Raw genomic sequence first — 23,621 nt, forward strand, 5'->3', positions numbered from 1 at the left:
GTTTAGATCACAATTTTGTCAGTGTGTGTGTGTGTGTGTGTGTCTGTGTGTGGGCGACTAGTATTGTTTGTAACAACTGACAAAGTGAAATATAAACTTTTCCCCAGAACTGTTTGATGTTGGGGGTTCACCGGAGTGTCTGAAGTCAGGGTACACCTACATGGATTGTTTATGGCTCTTTAGGCCTAGATTCCATCTGTAGCGCTGAACATCTACTCTATAGTAATTTTTCGATTGAGCCCCGTGCCCAAGGACTCTAAGATAACCTGCCTAAATGACTACCGACCCGTAGCACTGACGTCTGTAGCCATGAAGTGCTTTGAAAGGCTGGTCATGGCTCACATCAACAGCATTATCCCAGAAACCCTAGACCCACTCCAATTTGCATACCGCCCCAACAGATCCACAGATGATGCAATCTCTATTGCACTCCACACTGCCCTTTCCCACCTGGACAAGAGGAACACCTACGTGAGAATGCTATTCATTGACTACAGCTCAGCGTTCAACACCATAGTGCCCTCAAAGCTCATCACTAAGCTAAGGATCCTGGGACTAAACACCTCCCTCTGCAACTGGATCCTGGACTTCCTGACGGGCCGCCCCCAAGTGGTAAGGGTAGGTAACAACACATCTGCCACACTGATCCTCAACACGGGGGCCCCTCAGGGGTGCGTGCTCAGTCCCCTCCTGTACTCCCTGTTCACCCATGACTGCATGGCCAGGCACGACTCCAACACCATCATTAAGTTTGCCGACGACACAACAGTGGTAGGCCTGATCACCGACAACGATGGAGACAGCCTATAGGGAGGAGGTCAGAGATCTGGCCGTGTGGTGCCAGGACAACAACCTCTCCCTCAACGTGACCAAGACAAAGGAGATGATTGTGGACTACAGGAAAAAAAAGAGGACTGAGCACGCCCCCCATTCTCATCGACGGGGCTGTAGTGGAACAGGTTGAGAGCTTCAAGTTCCTTGGTGTCCACATCACCAACGAACTATCATGGTCCAAACACACCAAGACAGTCGTGAAGAGGGCACGACAAAGCCTATTCCCCCTCAGGAGACTGAAAAGATTTGGCATGGGTCCTCAGATCCTCAAAAAATTCTACAGCTGCACCATCGAGAGCATCCTGACTGGTTGCATCACCGCCTGGTATGGCAACTGCTTGACCTCCGACCGCAAGGCACTACAGAGGGTAGTGCGTACGGCCCAGTACATCACTGGGGCCAAGCTTCCTGCCATCCAGGACCTCTATACCAGGCGGTGTCAGAGGAAAGCCCTCAAAATTGTCAAAGACTCCAGCCACCCTAGTCATAGACTGTTCTCTCTGCTACCGCACGGCAAGCGGTACCGGAGTACCAAGTCTAGGTCCAAAAGACTTCTCAACAGCTTTTACCCCCAAGCCATAAGACTCCTGAACAGCTAATCATGGCTACCCTGACTATTTGCACTGCCCCCCCACCCCATCCTTTTACGCTGCTGCTACTCTGTTAATTATTTATGCATAGTCACTTTAACTCTGCCCACATGTACATATTACTTCAACTACCTCAACTAGCCGGTGCCCCCGCACATTGACTCTGCACCGGTACCCCCCTGTATATATAGCCTCCCTACTGTTATTTTATTTTACTTCTGCTCTTTTTTTCTCAACACTTTTTTTGTTGTTGTTTTATTTTTACTTTTTTGTTAAAAATAAATGCACTGTTGGTTAAGAGCTGTAAGTAAGCATTTCACTGTAATGTCTGCACCTGTTGTATTCGGCGCATGTGGCCAATACAATTTGATTTGATTTGATTTGACATATGTAGCATTTACCATGAATGCAGTCTCCACGAATGCGTGAACATACAACTATAGCGCTGATCTTCAAGGCAACGGATTTAATCTAGCCCTTCATATAATCTAGCCCTTCATTTAATCTAGCCCTTCATATAATCTAGCCCTTCATTTAATCTAGCCCTTCATATAATCTAGCCCTTCATATAATCTAGCCCTTCATTTAATCTAGCCCTTCATATAATCTAGCCCTTCATTTCTTAATGAATTTGCTGGTCATTGTAAAGAAACATCGCTTTCAAAATGTACTGTTCGATTATGATGCATTTGATAATGGAGTTTAAAACAGGACAATAAATGATTAATTAAGAGGGCACCCTTAGAGAGACTGAGCTGTTGTATGTAAGCATTTACGTTGCTGTTTGACAACTGCTTTGGAATTGGGAGAAAAACCTTAAGACATAGCTCCTGTATATGATGTTGTTGCAGTGAGTGGGATTGGTTCCACTCCAATAGAAGGCTTTTCATTTAACTACTGTAGTTTTAAAGGTTCCAATCAGCATTATATCATTTGAATCACCCAGTATTGGCCCTGGTTCAACAGCAGACTGCCAGTGACCTGTGTGGATGTATTTACCTTCTGCAAGGCCTGCAGTGACTGGCCTCTGTGTTCCCCCAACCCCAGCCTTGCCAGATTACTTTTTGGCTGGTCTGATGTGGGATTTTTCAAATTATGATTTTTCCAACTGACACTACATATTTTGTAATTAAAATGTCCCTAGGACATTTAACACTAAACAGCCACCGAAATTAGATGTTTGGAGGGAATGACGGTGATTTTCAATGTCTGTCAATGTCTGCTTTGAAAAACAAAACCTTTTAGATCATCTCCAAGTTGGAAAAAATACAGGAATTACATTCAAATCAGTTATAATAGAGCATCAAATCATACATCCTTATTTCACTTGTTCGATTCAAACACCTAGCCTTCAGAGTCATACTAGACTCCCTGAAGCTCCGCTCTTGTCAGATATATATTTTTGTCTGTGTCATCACCTCTCAAATTCCGAGCGGAAAACTCGGATCAGTCTGCTTTCCAACAGACACAGAGACTAATTCACCTTTCAGCAGGACAATAAACTAAAACACAAGGCCAAATATACACTGGAGTTGCTTACCAAGACGACAGTGAATGTTCCTGAGTGGCCGAGTTACAGTTTTGACTTAAATCGGCTTGAAAATCTATGGCAAGACTTGAAAATGGCTGTCTAGCGATGATCCATTTAGAAAATAATAATGTGCAAATATTGAAAGCCCCCCCAGGTATTTTTTGTATTTCATTTTCAACAAATTTGCCCAAAAATCTACAAACAAGTTTTCACTTCATCTTTATTTTGTGTAGATGGGTGAGAAAAACAATCAATTTAATCCATTTTGAATTCAGGCTGTAACACAACAAAATGTGGAATAAGTCAAGGAGTGTGAATACTTTCAGAAGGCTTCCCCAACCCTAATACTGCACTGGTATTCATATCAGAAGTGTTCTTAACTATATGACTATCTTTTATCTTGTATTTCTATTATTACTCACAATGGGCCTCAGGATCTCGTCACGGTGTCTCTGGGCATTCAAATTGACGTCGATCAAATGCAATTGTGTTCGTTGTCCGTAGCTTATGCCTGCCCATACCATAACCCCACCATGGGGTGCTCTGTTCACAACGTTGACATCAGCAAACCACTCGCCCACATGACGCCATACACGTGGTCTGCGGTTGTGAGGCCGGTTGGACGTACTGCCAAATTCTCTAAAACGATGTTGGAGGCGGCTTATGGTAGAGAAATTAACATTCAATTCTCTGGCAACAGCTCTGGTGGACATTCCTGCAGTCAGCATGCCAATTGCAAGCTCCCTCAAAACTTGAGACATATGTGGCATTGTGTTGTGTGAAAAAACTGCACATTTTAGAGTGGCCTTTTATTGTCCCCAGCACAAGGTGCAACTGTGTAATGATCATGCTGTTTAATCAGCTTCTTGATATGCCGCACCTGTCAGGTGGATGGATTATCTTGGCAAAGGAGAAATGCTCACTAACAGGAATGTAAACAAATGTGTGCACAACATTTGAGAGAAATAAGCTTTTTGTGCGTATGGAAAATGTCTAGGATATTTTATTTCAGCTCATGAAACATGGGACCAACACTTTACATGTTGCGTTTATATTTTTGGTTCAGTTTGGGGGAAGGGTATGTTACAGAATAACCTTTGCATATATTCTCTCAAGAAAGGAACCTTTAGAAAATAAGCAAAGTAGATAGGTTTTTACCAAACAATTTTACATTGCAAAGTGTATTCATTGTTACATAATAAGTGTATTACTTACATAATTTACTTTGATTGGTTGATTCAGAGTGAAAAATATAAATACCCAACTACACCATAACAGAACCATCTAGTTTACATACCATCTGTACTCTATCCACTGAGTATACAAAACATTTAGAACACTTTCCTAATATTGATACTCACGGGAAACTGTTGATCATGAAAGACCCAGCAGCGTGGCAGTTCTTGACACACTCAAACAGGTTCGCCTGGCACCTACTACCATACCCCGTTCAAAGGCACTTTTGTCTTGCCCATTCACCCTCTGAATGACACACATACACAATCCATGTCTCAATTGTCTCAAGTCTTAAAAATCCTTCTTTAACCGGTCTCCTCCCCTTCATCTACACTGATTGAAGTGGATTTAACAAGTGACATCAATAAGGGATCATAGCTTTCACCTGGATTCACCTGGATTCACCTGGTCAGTCTATGTCATGGAAAGAGCAGGTGTTCTTAATGTTTTGTACACTCAGTGTATATACACATGTTAGCAGGCGTACAAAGACTAAACATCTCCTGAAATAGCTTGGGATCTGTCCCTTTAAAGTGGACCAGCGCCTTATACACTCACTGGCCGGTTTATTGTCCATTACCGGGTCGGACCCCCCTTTGCATCCAGAACAGCCTCAATTCTTCAGGCATGGATTCTACAAGTCGGAAACGTTCCACAGGGATGTTGGTCCATGCTGACGCGATGTCATCACGCAGTTGCTACAGATTGGACGGCGGTACACCAGGCTACACCGTTGACACCAGGCTGGATGGGGTCATGGACTCATGCTGCTTACGCCAAATCCTGACTCTGCCATCAGCATGACGCAACAGGACCTGGGATTCGTCAGACCAGGAAACATTTTTTTTCCCCTCCTCAGTTGTCCAGTGTTGGTGATGGCGTGCCCACTGGAGCCACTTCTTCTTGTTTTTAGCTGATAGGAGTGGAACCCGGTGTGGTCGTCTGCCGCTATAGCCCATCGGTGACAAGGAACGATAAATTGTGCGTTCACTGTACTGCTCCGTTATTTGTGTGTTTTTGACCCGCCTGTTAGCTTGCACGATTCTTGCCATTCTCCTTTGACCTCTCTCATCAACGAGCTGTTTTCACCCACGGGACTACAACTGACTGGATGCTTTTTGTCAATATTGCCCATGGGGAGCTAACATCGCCTGCTCCCAAGCGTTCTCACTACTTAGAAAAACTCAATATTGTTGGGCTTCCCTCGTGTCCCTTTTCATAACAGCGCTAGCAGCCACACGAGTGAGTGAGTGAGCGACTGCTAGCTAACTACTGACCGGAACATTAAGCTAGCCAGGACAAACAAACTGACTATACAGCTACAAGCAGTGAGTGGAGTTACAAACAGACTATACTAAACAAGTTAAATGTTTTCCACACACATAGCTACGTGTAGCCTACTTGGACACTGGTCCCCACATTTCCCACGTTGAATAGCCTGGAGCCACAGGGCTCTTCTCACAGGCTCTATTTCCCCACATTTCCCACGTTGAATAGCCTGGAGCCACAGGGCTCTTCTCACAGGCTCTATTTTCCCACATTTCCCACGTTGAATAGCCTGGAGCCACAGGGCTCTTCTCACAGGCTCTATTTCCCCACATTTCCCACGTTGAATAGCCTGGAGCCACAGGGCTCTTCTCGCAGGCTCTATTTTCCCACATTTCCCACGTTGAATAGCCTGGAGCCACAGGGCTCTTCTCACAGGCTCTATTTCCCCACATTTCCCACGTTGAATAGCCTGGAGCCACAGGGCTCTTCTCACAGGCTCTATTTCCCCACATTTCCCACGTTGAATAGCCTGGAGCCACAGGGCTCTTCTCACAGGCTCTATTTCCCCACATTTCCCACGTTGAATAGCCTGGAGCCACAGGGCTCTTCTCACAGGCTCTATTTCCCCACATTTCCCACGTTGAATAGCCTGGAGCCACAGGGCTCTTCTCACAGGCTCTATTTCCCCACATTTCCCACGTTGAATAGCCTGGAGCCACAGGGCTCTTCTCACAGGCTCTATTTCCCCACATTTCCCACGTTGAATAGCCTGGAGCCACAGGGCTCTTCTCACAGGCTCTATTTCCCCACATTTCCCACGTTGAATAGCCTGGAGCCACAGGGCTCTTCTCAGGCTCTATTTCCCCACATTTCCCACGTTGAATAGCCTGGAGCCACAGGGCTCTTCTCACAGGCTCTATTTCCCCACATTTCCCACGTTGAATAGCCTGGAGCCACAGGGCTCTTCTCACAGGCTCTATTTCCCCACATTTCCCACGTTGAATAGCCTGGAGCCACAGGGCTCTTCTCGCAGGCTCTATTTCCCCACATTTCCCACGTTGAATAGCCTGGAGCCACAGGGCTCTTCTCGCAGGCTCTATTTCCCTATATTTCCCTACGTGAGAGCATTGCAGACCATAGGTCGGGATTTTTGACCTGGTTACATTGAACAACACAGCAGCTTTTCGGCATGTATTGTTATTGATATTTTACACTGGGGGTCAATAGAAAATGATGTTTGTTTTCCCCAATTTGTGGGCGTGGTTGAGGGGGATTCCTTATTATTATGTAAATATCAACTCAGAGTATTGTATTATCATGTAAATGCATCATAATGCATAAACCTCAATGTCCTAACTCTCTATACACATGGCTCTGGACCAGCTAGAGACCATTCCAAACAAGTTCATTATTTTAGCTGCAAAGCCTTCGTTGACCCTATTTTAGGAGATCGCTGGTCAACAAGTGAATTGAAGTGAGATGCATGTGCAATCCATCTCTGATCTGGTCTATAGCAGTTATCTCTGATGTGGCCTATAGCAGTTATCTCTGATGTGGCCTATACCAGTTATCTCTGATGTGGCCTATACCAGTTATCTCTGATGTGGCCTATACCAGTTATCTCTGATCTGGCCTATACCAGTTATCTCTGATGTGGCCTATACCAGTTATCTCTGATGTGGCCTATACCAGTTATCTCTGATGTGGCCTATACCAGTTATCTCTGATGTGGCCTATACCAGTTATCTCTGATGTGGCCTATACCAGTTATCTCTGATGTGGCCTATACCAGTTATCTCTGATCTGGACTATACCAGTTCTCTCTGATCTGGACTATACCAGTTCTCTCTGATCTGGACTATACCAGTTCTCTCTGATCTGGACTATACCAGTTCTCTCTGATCTGGACTATACCAGTTCTCTCTGATCTGGCCTATACCAGTTCTCTCTGATCTGGCCTATACCAGTTCTCTCTGATCTGGCCTATACCAGTTCTCTCTGATCTGGCCTATACCAGTTATCTCTGATCTGGCCTATACCAGTTCTCTCTGATCTGGCCTATACCAGTTATCTCAGGTTTTACTAAAACACAGCATGGAGAGCAAATACATTTTTTTACTGACAAACAGGTCAAAACTTTTCCAAAGTGTCATGACTACAGCATCCATTATCTGAATACATTCACAACCCCGATTATATACATTGACTACTACACAGTGTTATACTATTAATGTCTTGATAATTACTAAAAGCCATTCTGTGCTGGCCCTCGTAAAGGGAGAATACAGACCTATATCTTTCTGCAGAGATGAGATGTAATGCAAGTGGTGCTGAGTAACTGGTCACTTTCCTGAGTTGATGAAATAAAATAAAAAAATGTTAAAACACCAAAAATAAAAACACAAAACAATGACAGTATGTCTTTCTTTAAATAGCATGACTCCTCTGAGGACAGTGTGTAGAGTCTTTGGTCACATTTCCCATGATGCTTCCTTCTGCGCTACGTTGCTTCGCTGGAACGGAGACGGTAACCGTGGTGACGCTCTACGCCGCCGAGAAGTTAGATCTGATAGAATCTTCTCGTAACTGACGACGCTTCCCGATGTCACGTTCCTCCCTCGCCGTGCGCCTCTCAATGGTTATAGTGTAGTTCTTCCTGTTAGGAAAAAAACAAAAGGCTTTGAGTTCATCTTCACATTCATTACACTTTTATTTAGACCAGGCAAGTAATTTTGTTTACGGTGATGATTACCCTATAGCTGTCATGTCTGTATTCCTATAGCTGTCATGTCTGTATTCCCCCTATAGCTGTCATGTCTGTATTCCCCCTATAGCTGTCATGTCTGTATTCCTATAGCTGTCATGTCTGTATTCCCCCTATAGCTGTCATGTCTGTATTCCCCCTATAGCTGTCATGTCTGTATTCCTCCTATAGCTGTCATGTCTGTATTCCTATAGCTGTCATGCCTGTATTCCCCCTATAGCTGTCATGTCTGTATTCCCCCTATAGCTGTCATGTCTGTATTCCCCATATAGCTGTCATGTCTGTATTCCTCCTATAGCTGTCATGGCTGTATTCCCCCTATAGCTGTCATGTCTGTATTCCCCCTATAGCTGTCATGTCTGTATTCCCCCTATAGCTGTCATGTCTGTATTCCTCCTATAGCTGTCATGTCTGTATTCCCCCTATAGCTGTCATGTCTGTATTCCCTATAGCTGTCATGTCTGTATTCCTCCTATAGCTGTCATGTCTGTATTCCCCTATAGCTGTCGTGTCTGTATTCCCCTATAGCTGTCATGTCTGTATTCCCCCTATAGCTGTCATGTCTGTATTCCTCCTATAGCTGTCATGTCTGTATTCCTCCTATAGCTGTCATGTCTGTATTCCTATAGCTGTCATGTCTGTATTCCTCCTATAGCTGTCATGTCTGTATTCCTCCTATAGCTGTCATGTCTGTATTCCTATAGCTGTCATGTCTGTATTCCTCCTATAGCTGTCATGTCTGTATTCCTATAGCTGTCATGCCTGTATTCCCCCTATAGCTGTCGTGTCTGTATTCCTCCTATAGCTGTCATGTCTGTATTCCTATAGCTGTCATGTCTGTATTCCCCCTATAGCTGTCATGTCTGTATTCCTATAGCTGTCATGTCTGTATTCCTCCTATAGCTGTCATGTCTGTATTCCCCCTATAGCTGTCATGTCTGTATTCCTCCTATAGCTGTCATGTCTGTATTCCCCCTATAGCTGTCATGTCTGTATTCCTCCTATAGCTGTCATGTCTGTATTCCCCCTATAGCTGTCATGTCTGTATTCCCCCTATAGCTGTCATGTCTGTATTCCCCTATAGCTGTCTGTCTGTATTCCTCCTATAGCTGTCATGTCTGTATTCCTATAGCTGTCATGTCTGTATTCCCCCTATAGCTGTCATGTCTGTATTCCCCCTATAGCTGTCATGTCTGTATTCCCCCTATAGCTGTCATGTCTGTATTCCTATAGCTGTCATGTCTGTATTCCCCTATAGCTGTCGTGTCTGTATTCCCCCTATAGCTGTCATGTCTGTATTCCCCTATAGCTGTCATGTCTGTATTCCCCCTATAGCTGTCATGTCTGGTATTCCCCTATAGCTGTCATGTCTGTATTCCCTATAGCTGTCATGTCTGTATTCCCCTATAGCTGTCATGTCTGTATTCCTCCTATAGCTGTCATGTCTGTATTCCCCTATAGCTGTCATGTCTGTATTCCCCCTATAGCTGTCATGTCTGTATTCCCCCTATAGCTGTCATGTCTGTATTCCTCTATAGCTGTCATGTCTGTATTCCCCTATAGCTGTCATGTCTGTATTCCCCCTATAGCTGTCATGTCTGTATTCCTCCTATAGCTGTCATGTCTGTATTCCTCCTATAGCTGTCATGTCTGTATTCCTATAGCTGTCATGTCTGTATTCCTCCTATAGCTGTCATGTCTGTATTCCCCCTATAGCTGTCATGTCTGTATTCTCCCTATAGCTGTCATGTCTGTATTCCCCCTATAGCTGTCGTGTCTGTATTCCTCCTATAGCTGTCGTGTCTGTATTCCTCCTATAGCTGTCATGTCTGTATTCCCCTATAGCTGTCATGTCTGTATTCCCCTATAGCTGTCATGTATGTATTCCCCCTATAGCTGTCATGTCTGTATTCCTATAGCTGTCATGTCTGTATTCCTCCTATAGCTGTCATGTCTGTATTCCCCCTATAGCTGTCATGTCTGTATTCCTCCTATAGCTGTCATGTCTGTATTCCTCCTATAGCTGTCATGTCTGTATTCCCCTATAGCTGTCATGTCTGTATTCCTCCTATAGCTGTCATGTCTGTATTCCCCCTATAGCTGTCATGTCTGTATTCCCCCTATAGCTGTCATGTCTGTATTCCTCCTATAGCTGTCATGTCTGTATTCCCCCTATAGCTGTCATGTCTGTATTCCTCCTATAGCTGTCATGTCTGTATTCCCCCTATAGCTGTCATGTCTGTATTCCTCCTATAGCTGTCATGTCTGTATTCCTCCTATAGCTGTCATGTCTGTATTCCCCCTATAGCTGTCATGTCTGTATTCTCCTATAGCTGTCATGTCTGTATTCCCCCTATAGCTGTCATGTCTGTATTCCTATAGCTGTCATGTCTGTATTCCTCCTATAGCTGTCATGTCTGTATTCCTCCTATAGCTGTCATGTCTGTATTCCCCCTATAGCTGTCATGTCTGTATTCCTCCTATAGCTGTCATGTCTGTATTCCTATAGCTGTCATGTCTGTATTCCCCCTATAGCTGTCATGTCTGTATTCCTCCTATAGCTGTCATGTCTGTATTCCCCCTATAGCTGTCATGTCTGTATTCCCCCTATAGCTGTCATGTCTGTATTCCTCCTATAGCTGTCATGTCTGTATTCCCCCTATAGCTGTCATGTCTGTATTCCTCCTATAGCTGTCATGTCTGTATTCCTATAGCTGTCATGTCTGTATTCCCCCTATAGCTGTCATGTCTGTATTCCTCCTATAGCTGTCATGTCTGTATTCCTATAGCTGTCATGTCTGTATTCCCCCTATAGCTGTCATGTCTGTATTCCTATAGCTGTCATGTCTGTATTCCTCCTATAGCTGTCATGTCTGTATTCCCCCTATAGCTGTCATGTCTGTATTCCCCTATAGCTGTCATGTCTGTATTCCCCTATAGCTGTCATGTCTGTATTCCCTATAGCTGTCATGTCTGTATTCCCCCTATAGCTGTCATGTCTGTATTCCCCTATAGCTGTCATGTCTGTATTCCCCTATAGCTGTCATGTCTGTATTCCTCCTATAGCTGTCATGTCTGTATTCCCCCTATAGCTGTCATGTCTGTATTCCCCCTATAGCTGTCATGTCTGTATTCCTCCTATAGCTGTCATGTCTGTATTCCTCCTATAGCTGTCATGTCTGTATTCCCTATAGCTGTCATGTCTGTATTTCCTATAGCTGTCGTTGTCTGTATTCCCCCTATAGCTGTCATGTCTGTATTCCTCCTATAGCTGTCATGTCTGTATTCCTATAGCTGTCATGTCTGTATTCCTCCTATAGCTGTCATGTCTGTATTCCTATAGCTGTCATGTCTGTATTCCCCCTATAGCTGTCATGTCTGTATTCCTATAGCTGTCATGTTTGTATTCCCCTATAGCTGTCATGTCTGTATTCCCCCTATAGCTGTCATGTCTGTATTCCTCCTATAGCTGTCATGTCTGTATTCCCCTATAGCTGTCATGTCTGTATTCTCCTATAGCTGTCATGTCTGTATTCCTCCTATAGCTGTCATGTCTGTATTCCCCCTATAGCTGTCATGTCTGTATTCCTATAGCTGTCATGTCTGTATTCCCCTATAGCTGTCATGTCTGTATTCCCCCTATAGCTGTCATGTCTGTATTCCCCCTATAGCTGTCATGTCTGTATTCCCCTATAGCTGTCATGTCTGTATTCCCCCTATAGCTGTCATGTCTGTATTCCTATAGCTGTCATGTCTGTATTCCCCCTATAGCTGTCATGTCTGTATTCCCCCTATAGCTGTCATGTCTGTATTCCCCCTATAGCTGTCATGTCTGTATTCCTCCTATAGCTGTCATGTCTGTATTCCCCCTATAGCTGTCATGTCTGTATTCCCCCTATAGCTGTCATGTCTGTATTCCTCCTATAGCTGTCATGTCTGTATTCCTATAGCTGTCATGTCTGTATTCCCCCTATAGCTGTCATGTCTGTATTCCTATAGCTGTCATGTCTGTATTCCCCCTATAGCTGTCATGTCTGTATTCCTATAGCTGTCATGTCTGTATTCCCCCTATAGCTGTCATGTCTGTATTCCCCCTATAGCTGTCATGTCTGTATTCCTCCTATAGCTGTCATGTCTGTATTCCCCCTATAGCTGTCATGTCTGTATTCCTCCTATAGCTGTCATGTCTGTATTCCTATAGCTGTCATGTCTGTATTCCCTATAGCTGTCATGTCTGTATTCTCCTTTCTATAGCTGTCGTGTCTGTATTCCTATAGCTGTCATGTCTGTATTCCCCCTATAGCTGTCATGTCTGTATTCCCCCTATAGCTGTCATGTCTGTATTTCCCCTATAGCTGTCATGTCTGTATTCCCCCTATAGCTGTCATGTCTGTATTCCCCTATAGCTGTCATGTCTGTATTCCCCTATAGCTGTCATGTCTGTATTCCCCTATAGCTGTCATTGTCTGTATTCCTCCTATAGCTGTCATGTCTGTATTCCCCCTATAGCTGTCATGTCTGTATTCCCCCTATAGCTGTCATGTCTGTATTCCCCTATAGCTGTCATGTCTGTATTCTCCTATAGCTGTCATGTCTGTATTCCCCTATAGCTGTCATGTCTGTATTCCTCCATAGCTGTCATGTCTGTATTCCCCATAGCTGTCATGTCTGTATTCCCCCTATAGCTGTCATGTCTGTATTCTCCTATAGCTGTCATGTCTGTATTCCCTATGGCTGTCATGTCTGTATTCCCCCTATAGCTGTCATGTCTGTATTCTCTATAGCTGTCATGTCTGTATTCTCCTATAGCTGTCATGTCTGTATTCCCCCTATAGCTGTCATGTCTGTATTCTCCTATAGCTGTCATGTCTGTATTCCCATAGCTGTCATGTCTGTATTCCTCCTATAGCTGTCATGTCTGTATTCCCCTATAGCTGTCATGTCTGTATTCCCCCTATAGCTGTCATGTCTGTATTCCCCCTATAGCTGTCATGTCTGTATTCCCCTATAGCTGTCATGTCTGTATTCCTCCTATAGCTGTCATGTCTGTATTCCCCCCTATAGCTGTCATGTCTGTATTCCCCTATAGCTGTCATGTCTGTATTCCCCCTATAGCTGTCATGTCTGTATTCCCCCTATAGCTGTCATGTCTGTATTCCCCCTATAGCTGTCATGTCTGTATTCCCTATAGCTGTCATGTCTGTATTCCTCCTATAGCTGTCATGTCTGTATTCCCCTATAGCTGTCATGTCTGTATTCCCCTATAGCTGTCATGTCTGTATTCCCCTATAGCTGTCATGTCTGTATTCCCCTATAGCTGTCATGTCTGTATTCCCTATAGCTGTCATGTCTGTATTCCCCTATAGCTGTCATGTCTGTATTCCTCCTATAGCTGTCATGTCTGTATTCCCCCTATAGCTGTCATGTCTGTATTCCCCTATAGCTGTCATGTCTGTATTCCCCTATAGCTGTCATGTCTGTATTCCCCTATAGCTGTCATGTCTGTATTCCCCCTATAGCTGTCATGTCTGTATTCTCCTATAGCTGTCATGTCTGTATTCCTATAGCTGTCATGTCTGTATTCCCCCTATAGCTGTCATGTCTGTATTCTCCTATAGCTGTCATGTCTGTATTCCCCTATAGCTGTCATGTCTGTATTCCCCTATAGCTGTCATGTCTGTATTCCCCCTATAGCTGTCATGTCTGTATTCTCTATAGCTGTCATGTCTGTATCTCCCCTATAGCTGTCATGTCTGTATTCCCCTATAGCTGTCATGTCTGTATTCCCCCTATAGCTGTCATGTCTGTATTCCCCCTATAGCTGTCATGTCTGTATTCCCCTATAGCTGTCATGTCTGTATTCCCCTATAGCTGTCATGTCTGTATTCCTCCTATAGCTGTCATGTCTGTATTCCCCCTATAGCTGTCATGTCTGTATTCCCCCTATAGCTGTCATGTCTGTATTCCCCCTATAGCTGTCATGTCTGTATTCCCCCTATAGCTGTCATGTCTGTATTCCCCTATAGCTGTCATGTCTGTATTTCCCTATAGCTGTCATGTCTGTATTCCCCCTATAGCTGTCATGTCTGTATTCCCCCTATAGCTGTCATGTCTGTATTCCCCCTATAGCTGTCATGTCTGTATTCCCCCTATAGCTGTCATGTCTGTATTCCCCCTATAGCTGTCATGTCTGTATTCCCCCTATAGCTGTCATGTCTGTATTCCCCCTATAGCTGTCATGTCTGTATTCCCCCTATAGCTGTCATGTCTGTATTCCTATAGCTGTCATGTCTGTATTCCCCTATAGCTGTCATGTCTGTATTCCCCTATAGCTGTCATGTCTGTATTCCCCTATAGCTGTCATGTCTGTATTCCCCTATAGCTGTCATGTCTGTATTCCCCCTATAGCTGTCATGTCTGTATTCCCCCTATAGCTGTCATGTCTGTATTCCCCCTATAGCTGTCATGTCTGTATTCCCCCTATAGCTGTCATGTCTGTATTCCCCCTATAGCTGTCATGTCTGTATTCCTCCTATAGCTGTCATGTCTGTATTCCCCCTATAGCTGTCATGTCTGTATTCCTCCTATAGCTGTCATGTCTGTATTCCCCTATAGCTGTCATGTCTGTATTCCCCCTATAGCTGTCATGTCTGTATTCCCCCTATAGCTGTCATGTCTGTATTCCCCCTATAGCTGTCATGTCTGTATTCCCCTATAGCTGTCATGTCTGTATTCCCTATAGCTGTCATGTCTGTATTCCTCCTATAGCTGTCATGTCTGTATTCCCCCTATAGCTGTCATGTCTGTATTCCCCCTATAGCTGTCATGTCTGTATTCCCCTATAGCTGTCATGTCTGTATTCCCTATAGCTGTCATGTCTGTATTCCTATAGCTGTCATGTCTGTATTCCCTATAGCTGTCATGTCTGTATTCCTCCTATAGCTGTCATGTCTGTATTCTCCTATAGCTGTCATGTCTGTATTCCCCTATAGCTGTCATGTCTGTATTCCTCCTATAGCTGTCATGTCTGTATTCCCCTATAGCTGTCATGTCTGTATTCCCCTATAGCTGTCATGTCTGTATTCCCCTATAGCTGTCATGTCTGTATTTCCTATAGCTGTCATGTCTGTATTCCCCATAGCTGTCATGTCTGTATTCTCCTATAGCTGTCATGTCTGTATTCCTCCTATAGCTGTCATGTCTGTATTCCTCCTATAGCTGTCATGTCTGTATTCCTATAGCTGTCATGTCTGTATTCCTCCTATAGCTGTCATGTCTGTATTCCTCCTATAGCTGTCATGTCTGTATTCCCCCTATAGCTGTCATGTCTGTATTCCCCCTATAGCTGTCATGTCTGTATTCCTCCTATAGCTGTCATGTCTGTATTCCCCCTATAGCTGTCATGTCTGTATTCCCCTATAGCTGTCATGTCTGTATTCCTCCTATAGCTGTCATGTCTGTATTCCCCCTATAGCTGTCATGTCTGTATTCCTCCTATAGCTGTCATGTCTGTATTCCCCCTATAGCTGTCATGTCTGTATTCCCCTATAGCTGTCATGTCTGTATTCTCCTATAGCTGTCATGTCTGTATTCCCCTATAGCTGTCATGTCTGTATTCCTCCTATAGCTGTCATGTCTGTATTCCTCCTATAGCTGTCATGTCTGTATTCCTCCTATAGCTGTCATGTCTGTATTCCCCTATAGCTGTCATGTCTGTATTCCCCCTATAGCTGTCATGTCTGTATTCCCCTATAGCTGTCATGTCTGTATTCCTATAGCTGTCATGTCTGTATTCCCCTATAGCTGTCATGTCTGTATTCCCCTATAGCTGTCATGTCTGTATTCCCCTATAGCTGTCATGTCTGTATTCCCCTATAGCTGTCATGTCTGTATTCCCCTATAGCTGTCATGTCTGTATTCCCCTATAGCTGTCATGTCTGTATTCCCCTATAGCTGTCATGTCTGTATTCCCCTATAGCTGTCATGTCTGTATTCCCCTATAGCTGTCATGTCTGTATTCCTCCTATAGCTGTCATGTCTGTATTCCCCCTATAGCTGTCATGTCTGTATTCCCCTATAGCTGTCATGTCTGTATTCCTCCTATAGCTGTCATGTCTGTATTCCCCCTATAGCTGTCATGTCTGTATTCCCCCTATAGCTGTCATGTCTGTATTCCTCCTATAGCTGTCATGTCTGTATTCCCCTATAGCTGTCATGTCTGTATTCCCCTATAGCTGTCATGTCTGTATTCCCCTATAGCTGTCATGTCTGTATTCCTCCTATAGCTGTCATGTCTGTATTCCTCCTATAGCTGTCATGTCTGTATTCCCCCTATAGCTGTCATGTCTGTATTCCTATAGCTGTCATGTCTGTATTCCTCCTATAGCTGTCATGTCTGTATTCCCCCTATAGCTGTCATGTCTGTATTCCTCCTATAGCTGTCATGTCTGTATTCCCCCTATAGCTGTCATGTCTGTATTCCTATAGCTGTCATGTCTGTATTCCCCCTATAGCTGTCATGTCTGTATTCCCCTATAGCTGTCATGTCTGTATTCCCCCTATAGCTGTCATGTCTGTATTCCCCCTATAGCTGTCATGTCTGTATTTCCTATAGCTGTCATGTCTGTATTCCCCTATAGCTGTCATGTCTGTATTCCCCTATAGCTGTCATGTCTGTATTCCCCTATAGCTGTCATGTCTGTATTCCCCTATAGCTGTCATGTCTGTATTCCCCTATAGCTGTCATGTCTGTATTCCCCTATAGCTGTCATGTCTGTATTCCCCTATAGCTGTCATGTCTGTATTCCCCTATAGCTGTCATGTCTGTATTCCTCCTATAGCTGTCATGTCTGTATTCCTATAGCTGTCATGTCTGTATTCCCCCTATAGCTGTCATGTCTGTATTCCCCTATAGCTGTCATGTCTGTATTCCTATAGCTGTCGTGTCTGTTTTCCTCCTATAGCTGTCATGTCTGTATTCCCCTATAGCTGTCATGTCTGTATTCCCCTATAGCTGTCATGTCTGTATTCCCCCTATAGCTGTCATGTCTGTATTCCTCCTATAGCTGTCATGTCTGTATTCCTCCTATAGCTGTCATGTCTGTATTCCCCTATAGCTGTCATGTCTGTATTCCCCTATAGCTGTCATGTCTGTATTCCTATAGCTGTCATGTCTGTATTCCCCTATAGCTGTCATGTCTGTATTCCCCCTATAGCTGTCATGTCTGTATTCCCCCTATAGCTGTCATGTCTGTATTCCCCCTATAGCTGTCATGTCTGTATTCCCCTATAGCTGTCATGTCTGTATTCCCCCTATAGCTGTCATGTCTGTATTCCCCTATAGCTGTCATGTCTGTATTCCCCTATAGCTGTCATGTCTGTATTCCCCTATAGCTGTCATGTCTGTATTCCCCCTATAGCTGTCATGTCTGTATTCCTCCTATAGCTGTCATGGCTGTATTCCCCTATAGCTATCATGTCTGTATTCCCCTATAGCTGTCATGTCTGTTTTCCCCCTATAGCTGTCATGTCTGTATTCCCCCTATAGCTGTCATGTCTGTATTCCCCTATAGCTGTCATGTCTGTATTCCCCCTTATAGCTGTCATGTCTGTATTCCTATAGCTGCTCATGTCTGTATTCCTCCTATAGCTGTCATGTCTGTATTCCTCCTATAGCTGTCATGCCTGTATTCCCCCTATAGCTGTCATGTCTGTATTCCCCCTATAGCTGTCATGTCTGTATTCCCCCTATAGCTGTCATGTCTGTATTCCCCCTATAGCTGTCATGTCTGTATTCCCCTATAGCTGTCATGTCTGTATTCCCCTATAGCTGTCATGTCTGTATTCCCCTATAGCTGTCATGTCTGTATTCCCCTATAGCTGTCATGTCTGTATTCCCCTATAGCTGTCATGTCTGTATTCCCCTTATAGCTGTCATGTCTGTATTCCCATAGCTGTCATGTCTGTATTCCTCCTATAGCTGTCATGTCTGTATTCCTCCTATAGCTGTCATGCCTGTATTCCCCCTATAGCTGTCATGCCTGTATTCCCCCTATAGCTGTCATGTCTGTATTCCCCTATAGCTGTCATGTCTGTATTCCCCCTATAGCTGTCATGTCTGTATTCCCCCTATAGCTGTCATGTCTGTATTCCCCCTATAGCTGTCATGTCTGTATTCCCCTATAGCTGTCATGTCTGTATTCCCCTATAGCTGTCATGTCTGTATTCCTATAGCTGTCATGTCTGTATTCCCCTATAGCTGTCATGTCTGTATTCCCCTATAGCTGTCATGTCTGTATTCCTATAGCTGTCATGTCTGTATTCCCCATATAGCTGTCATGTCTGTATTCCCCTATAGCTGTCATGTCTGTATTCCCCTATAGCTGTCATGTCTGTATTCCCCCTATATCTGTCATGTCTGTATTCCCCCTATAGCTGTCATGTCTGTATTCCTCCTATAGCTGTCATGTCTGTATTCCTATAGCTGTCATGTCTGTATTCCTCCTATAGCTGTCATGTCTGTATTCCTATAGCTGTCATGTCTGTATTCCTATAGCTGTCATGTCTGTATTCCTCCTATAGCTGTCATGGCTGTATTCCCCCTATAGCTGTCATGTCTGTATTCCCCCTATAGCTGTCATGTCTGTATTCCCCCTATAGCTGTCATGTCTGTATTCCTCCTATAGCTGTCATGTCTGTATTCCTCCTATAGCTGTCATGTCTGTATTCCTCCTATAGCTGTCATGTCTGTATTCCCCCTATAGCTGTCATGTCTGTATTCCTATAGCTGTCATGTGTGTATTCCTATAGCTGTCATGTCTGTATTCCCCCTATAGCTGTCATGGCTGTATTCCCCCTATAGCTATCATGTCTGTATTCCCCCTATAGCTGTCATGTCTGTATTCCTCCTATAGCTGTCATGGCTGTATTCCCCCTATAGCTATCATGTCTGTATTCCCCCTATAGCTGTCATGCCTGTATTCCCCTATAGCTGTCATGTCTGTATTCCCCTATAGCTGTCATGTCTGTATTCCCCTATAGCTGTCATGTCTGTATTCCCCCTATAGCTGTCATGTCTGTATTCCTATAGCTGTCATGTCTGTATTCCCCCTATAGCTGTCATGTCTGTATTCCTATAGCTGTCATGTCTGTATTCCCCCTATAGCTGTCATGTCTGTATTCCCCCTATAGCTGTCATGTCTGTATTCCTATAGCTGTCATGTCTGTATTCCCCATATAGCTGTCATGTCTGTATTCCCCCTATAGCTGTCATGTCTGTATTCCCCCTATAGCTGTCATGTCTGTATTCCCCCTATATCTGTCATGTCTGTATTCCCCTATAGCTGTCATGTCTGTATTCCCCTATAGCTGTCATGTCTGTATTCCTATAGCTGTCATGTCTGTATTCCTCCTATAGCTGTCATGTCTGTATTCCTATAGCTGTCATGTCTGTATTCCCCTATAGCTGTCATGTCTGTATTCCTCCTATAGCTGTCATGGCTGTATTCCCCCTATAGCTGTCATGTCTGTATTCCCCCTATAGCTGTCATGTCTGTATTCCCCTATAGCTGTCATGTCTGTATTCCCCTATAGCTGTCATGTCTGTATTCCCCTATAGCTGTCATGTCTGTATTCCCCCTATAGCTGTCATGTCTGTATTCCCCTATAGCTGTCATGTCTGTATTCCCCTATAGCTGTCATGTCTGTATTCCCCCTATAGCTGTCATGTCTGTATTCCCCCTATAGCTGTCATGTCTGTATTCCCCTATAGCTGTCATGTCTGTATTCCTCCTATAGCTGTCATGTCTGTATTCCTATAGCTGTCATGTCTGTATTCCTCCCTATAGCTGTCATGTCTGTATTCCTATAGCTGTCATGTCTGTATTCCTATAGCTGTCATGTCTGTATTCCTCCTATAGCTGTCATGGCTGTATTCCCCTATAGCTGTCATGTCTGTATTCCCCTATAGCTGTCATGTCTGTATTCCCCCTATAGCTGTCATGTCTGTATTCCTCCTATAGCTGTCATGTCTGTATTCCTCCTATAGCTGTCATGTCTGTATTCCTCCTATAGCTGTCATGTCTGTATTCCCCCTATAGCTGTCAGTGTCTGTATTCCTATAGCTGTCATGTGTGTATTCCTATAGCTGTCATGTCTGTATTCCCCCCTATAGCTGTCATGGCTGTATTCCCCTATAGCTATCATGTCTGTATTCCCCCTATAGCTGTCATGTCTGTATTCCTCCTATAGCTGTCATGGCTGTATTCCCCCTATAGCTATCATGTCTGTATTCCCCCTATAGCTGTCATGTCTGTTTTCCCCCTATAGCTGTCATGTCTGTATTCCCCCTATAGCTGTCATGTCTGTATTCCCCCTATAGCTGTCATGTCTGTATTCCCCTTATAGCTGTCATGTCTGTATTCCTATAGCTGTCATGTCTGTATTCCTCCTATAGCTGTCATGTCTGTATTCCTCCTATAGCTGTCATGCCTGTATTCCCCCTATAGCTGTCATGCCTGTATTCCCCCTATAGCTGTCATGCCTGTATTCCCCCTATAGCTGTCATGTCTGTATTCCCCTATAGCTGTCATGTCTGTATTCCCCCTATAGCTGTCATGTCTGTATTCCCCCTATAGCTGTCATTGTCTGTATTCCTATAGCTGTCATGTCTGTATTCCCCCTATAGCTGTCATGTCTGTATTCCCCTATAGCTGTCATGTCTGTATTCCTATAGCTGTCATGTCTGTATTCCCCATATAGCTGTCATGTCTGTATTCCCCTATAGCTGTCATGTCTGTATTCCCCTATAGCTGCCTCGTGTCTGTATTCCCCCTATATCTGTCATGTCTGTATTCCCCTATAGCTGTCATGTCTGTATTCCTCCTATAGCTGTCATGTCTGTATTCCTATAGCTGTCATGTCTGTATTCCTCCTATAGCTGTCATGTCTGTATTCCTATAGCTGTCATGTCTGTATTCCTATAGCTGTCATGTCTGTATTCCTCCTATAGCTGTCATGTCTGTATTCCCCCTATAGCTGTCATGTCTGTATTCCCCCTATAGCTGTCATGTCTGTATTCCTATAGCTGTCATGTCTGTATTCCTCCTATAGCTGTCATGTCTGTATTCCTCCTATAGCTGTCATGTCTGTATTCCTCCTATAGCTGTCATGTCTGTATTCCCCCTATAGCTGTCATGTCTGTATTCCTATAGCTGTCATGTGTGTATTCCTATAGCTGTCATGTCTGTATTCCCCCTATAGCTGTCATGGCTGTATTCCCCCTATAGCTATCATGTCTGTATTCCCCCTATAGCTGTCATGTCTGTATTCCTCCTATAGCTGTCATGGCTGTATTCCCCTATAGCTATCATGTCTGTATTCCCCTATAGCTGTCATGCCTGTATTCCCCCTATAGCTGTCATGTCTGTATTCCCCTATAGCTGTCATGTCTGTATTCCCCTATAGCTGTCATGTCTGTATTCCCCCTATAGCTGTCATGTCTGTATTCCCCTATAGCTGTCATGTCTGTATTCCCCTATAGCTGTCATGTCTGTATTCATAGCTGTCATGTCTGTATTCCCCCTATAGCTGTCATGTCTGTATTCCCCCTATAGCTGTCATGTCTGTATTCCTATAGCTGTCATGTCTGTATTCCCCATATAGCTGTCATGTCTGTATTCCCCCTATAGCTGTCATGTCTGTATTCCCCCTATAGCTGTCATGTCTGTATTCCCCCTATATCTGTCATGTCTGTATTCCCCCTATAGCTGTCATGTCTGTATTCCTCCTATAGCTGTCATGTCTGTATTCCTATAGCTGTCATGTCTGTATTCCTCCTATAGCTGTCATGTCTGTATTCCTATAGCTGTCATGTCTGTATTCCTATAGCTGTCATGTCTGTATTCCTCCTATAGCTGTCATGGCTGTATTCCCCTATAGCTGTCATGTCTGTATTCCCCCTATAGCTGTCATGTCTGTATTCCCCCTATAGCTGTCATGTCTGTATTCCCCCTATAGCTGTCATGTCTGTATTCCTCCTATAGCTGTCATGTCTGTATTCCTCCTATAGCTGTCATGTCTGTATTCCCCCTATAGCTGTCATGTCTGTATTCCTATAGCTGTCATGTCTGTATTCCCCTATAGCTGTCATGTCTGTATTCCCCCTATAGCTGTCATGTCTGTATTCCTATAGCTGTCATGTCTGTATTCCCCATATAGCTGTCATGTCTGTATTCCTCCTATAGCTGTCATGTCTGTATTCCCCCTATAGCTGTCATGTCTGTATTCCCCTATATCTGTCATGTCTGTATTCCCCCTATAGCTGTCATGTCTGTATTCCTCCTATAGCTGTCATGTCTGTATTCCTATAGCTGTCATGTCTGTATTCCTCCTATAGCTGTCATGTCTGTATTCCTATAGCTGTCATGTCTGTATTCCTATAGCTGTCATGTCTGTATTCCTCCTATAGCTGTCATGGCTGTATTCCCCCTATAGCTGTCATGTCTGTATTCCCCTATAGCTGTCATGTCTGTATTCCTATAGCTGTCATGTCTGTATTCCTCCTATAGCTGTCATGTCTGTATTCCTCCTATAGCTGTCATGTCTGTATTCCTCCTATAGCTGTCATGTCTGTATTCCCCCTATAGCTGTCATGTCTGTATTCCTATAGCTGTCATGTGTGTATTCCTATAGCTGTCATGTCTGTATTCCCCTATAGCTGTCATGGCTGTATTCCCCCTATAGCTATCATGTCTGTATTCCCCCTATAGCTGTCATGTCTGTATTCCTCCTATAGCTGTCATGTCTGTATTCCCCCTATAGCTATCATGTCTGTATTCCCCCTATAGCTGTCATGTCTGTATTCCCCCTATAGCTGTCATGTCTGTATTCCCCCTATAGCTGTCATGTCTGTATTCCCCCTATAGCTGTCATGTCTGTATTCCCCCTATAGCTGTCATGTCTGTATTCCTATAGCTGTCATGTCTGTATTCCTCCTATAGCTGTCATGTCTGTATTCCTCCTATAGCTGTCATGCCTGTATTCCCCTATAGCTGTCATGCCTGTATTCCCCCTATAGCTGTCATGCCTGTATTCCCCTATAGCTGTCATGTCTGTATTCCTCCTATAGCTGTCATGTCTGTATTCCTCCTATAGCTGTCATGTCTGTATTCCTCCTATAGCTGTCATGCCTGTATTCCCCCTATAGCTGTCATGCCTGTATTCCCCCTATAGCTGTCATGCCTGTATTCCCCCTATAGCTGTCATGTCTGTATTCCCCCTATAGCTGTCATGTCTGTATTCCCCCTATAGCTGTCATGTCTGTATTCCCCCTATAGCTGTCATGTCTGTATTCCCCCTATAGCTGTCATGTCTGTATTCCCCCTATAGCTGTCATGTC

The 23,621-nt window shown here is 44.1% G+C and overlaps 1 protein-coding gene across 1 annotated transcript in view; it reads right to left on the minus strand.

Moving 5' to 3' along the window:
- Positions 1–7,555: 7,555 nt before the first annotated feature.
- LOC121584474 (atrial natriuretic peptide receptor 3-like) overlaps positions 7,556–23,621 on the minus strand; it is a 98,237-nt gene continuing 82,171 nt past the window's right edge. The window contains 1 exon segment of the mRNA XM_041900367.2: positions 7,556–8,116. Within this exon segment, the coding sequence (XP_041756301.2) occupies positions 8,005–8,116 (112 nt within the window). The 3' untranslated portion in view covers positions 7,556–8,004.

Source organism: Coregonus clupeaformis, chromosome 16 (genome assembly GCF_020615455.1).
Source record: "Coregonus clupeaformis isolate EN_2021a chromosome 16, ASM2061545v1, whole genome shotgun sequence".
NCBI lineage: Eukaryota > Metazoa > Chordata > Actinopteri > Salmoniformes > Salmonidae > Coregonus > Coregonus clupeaformis.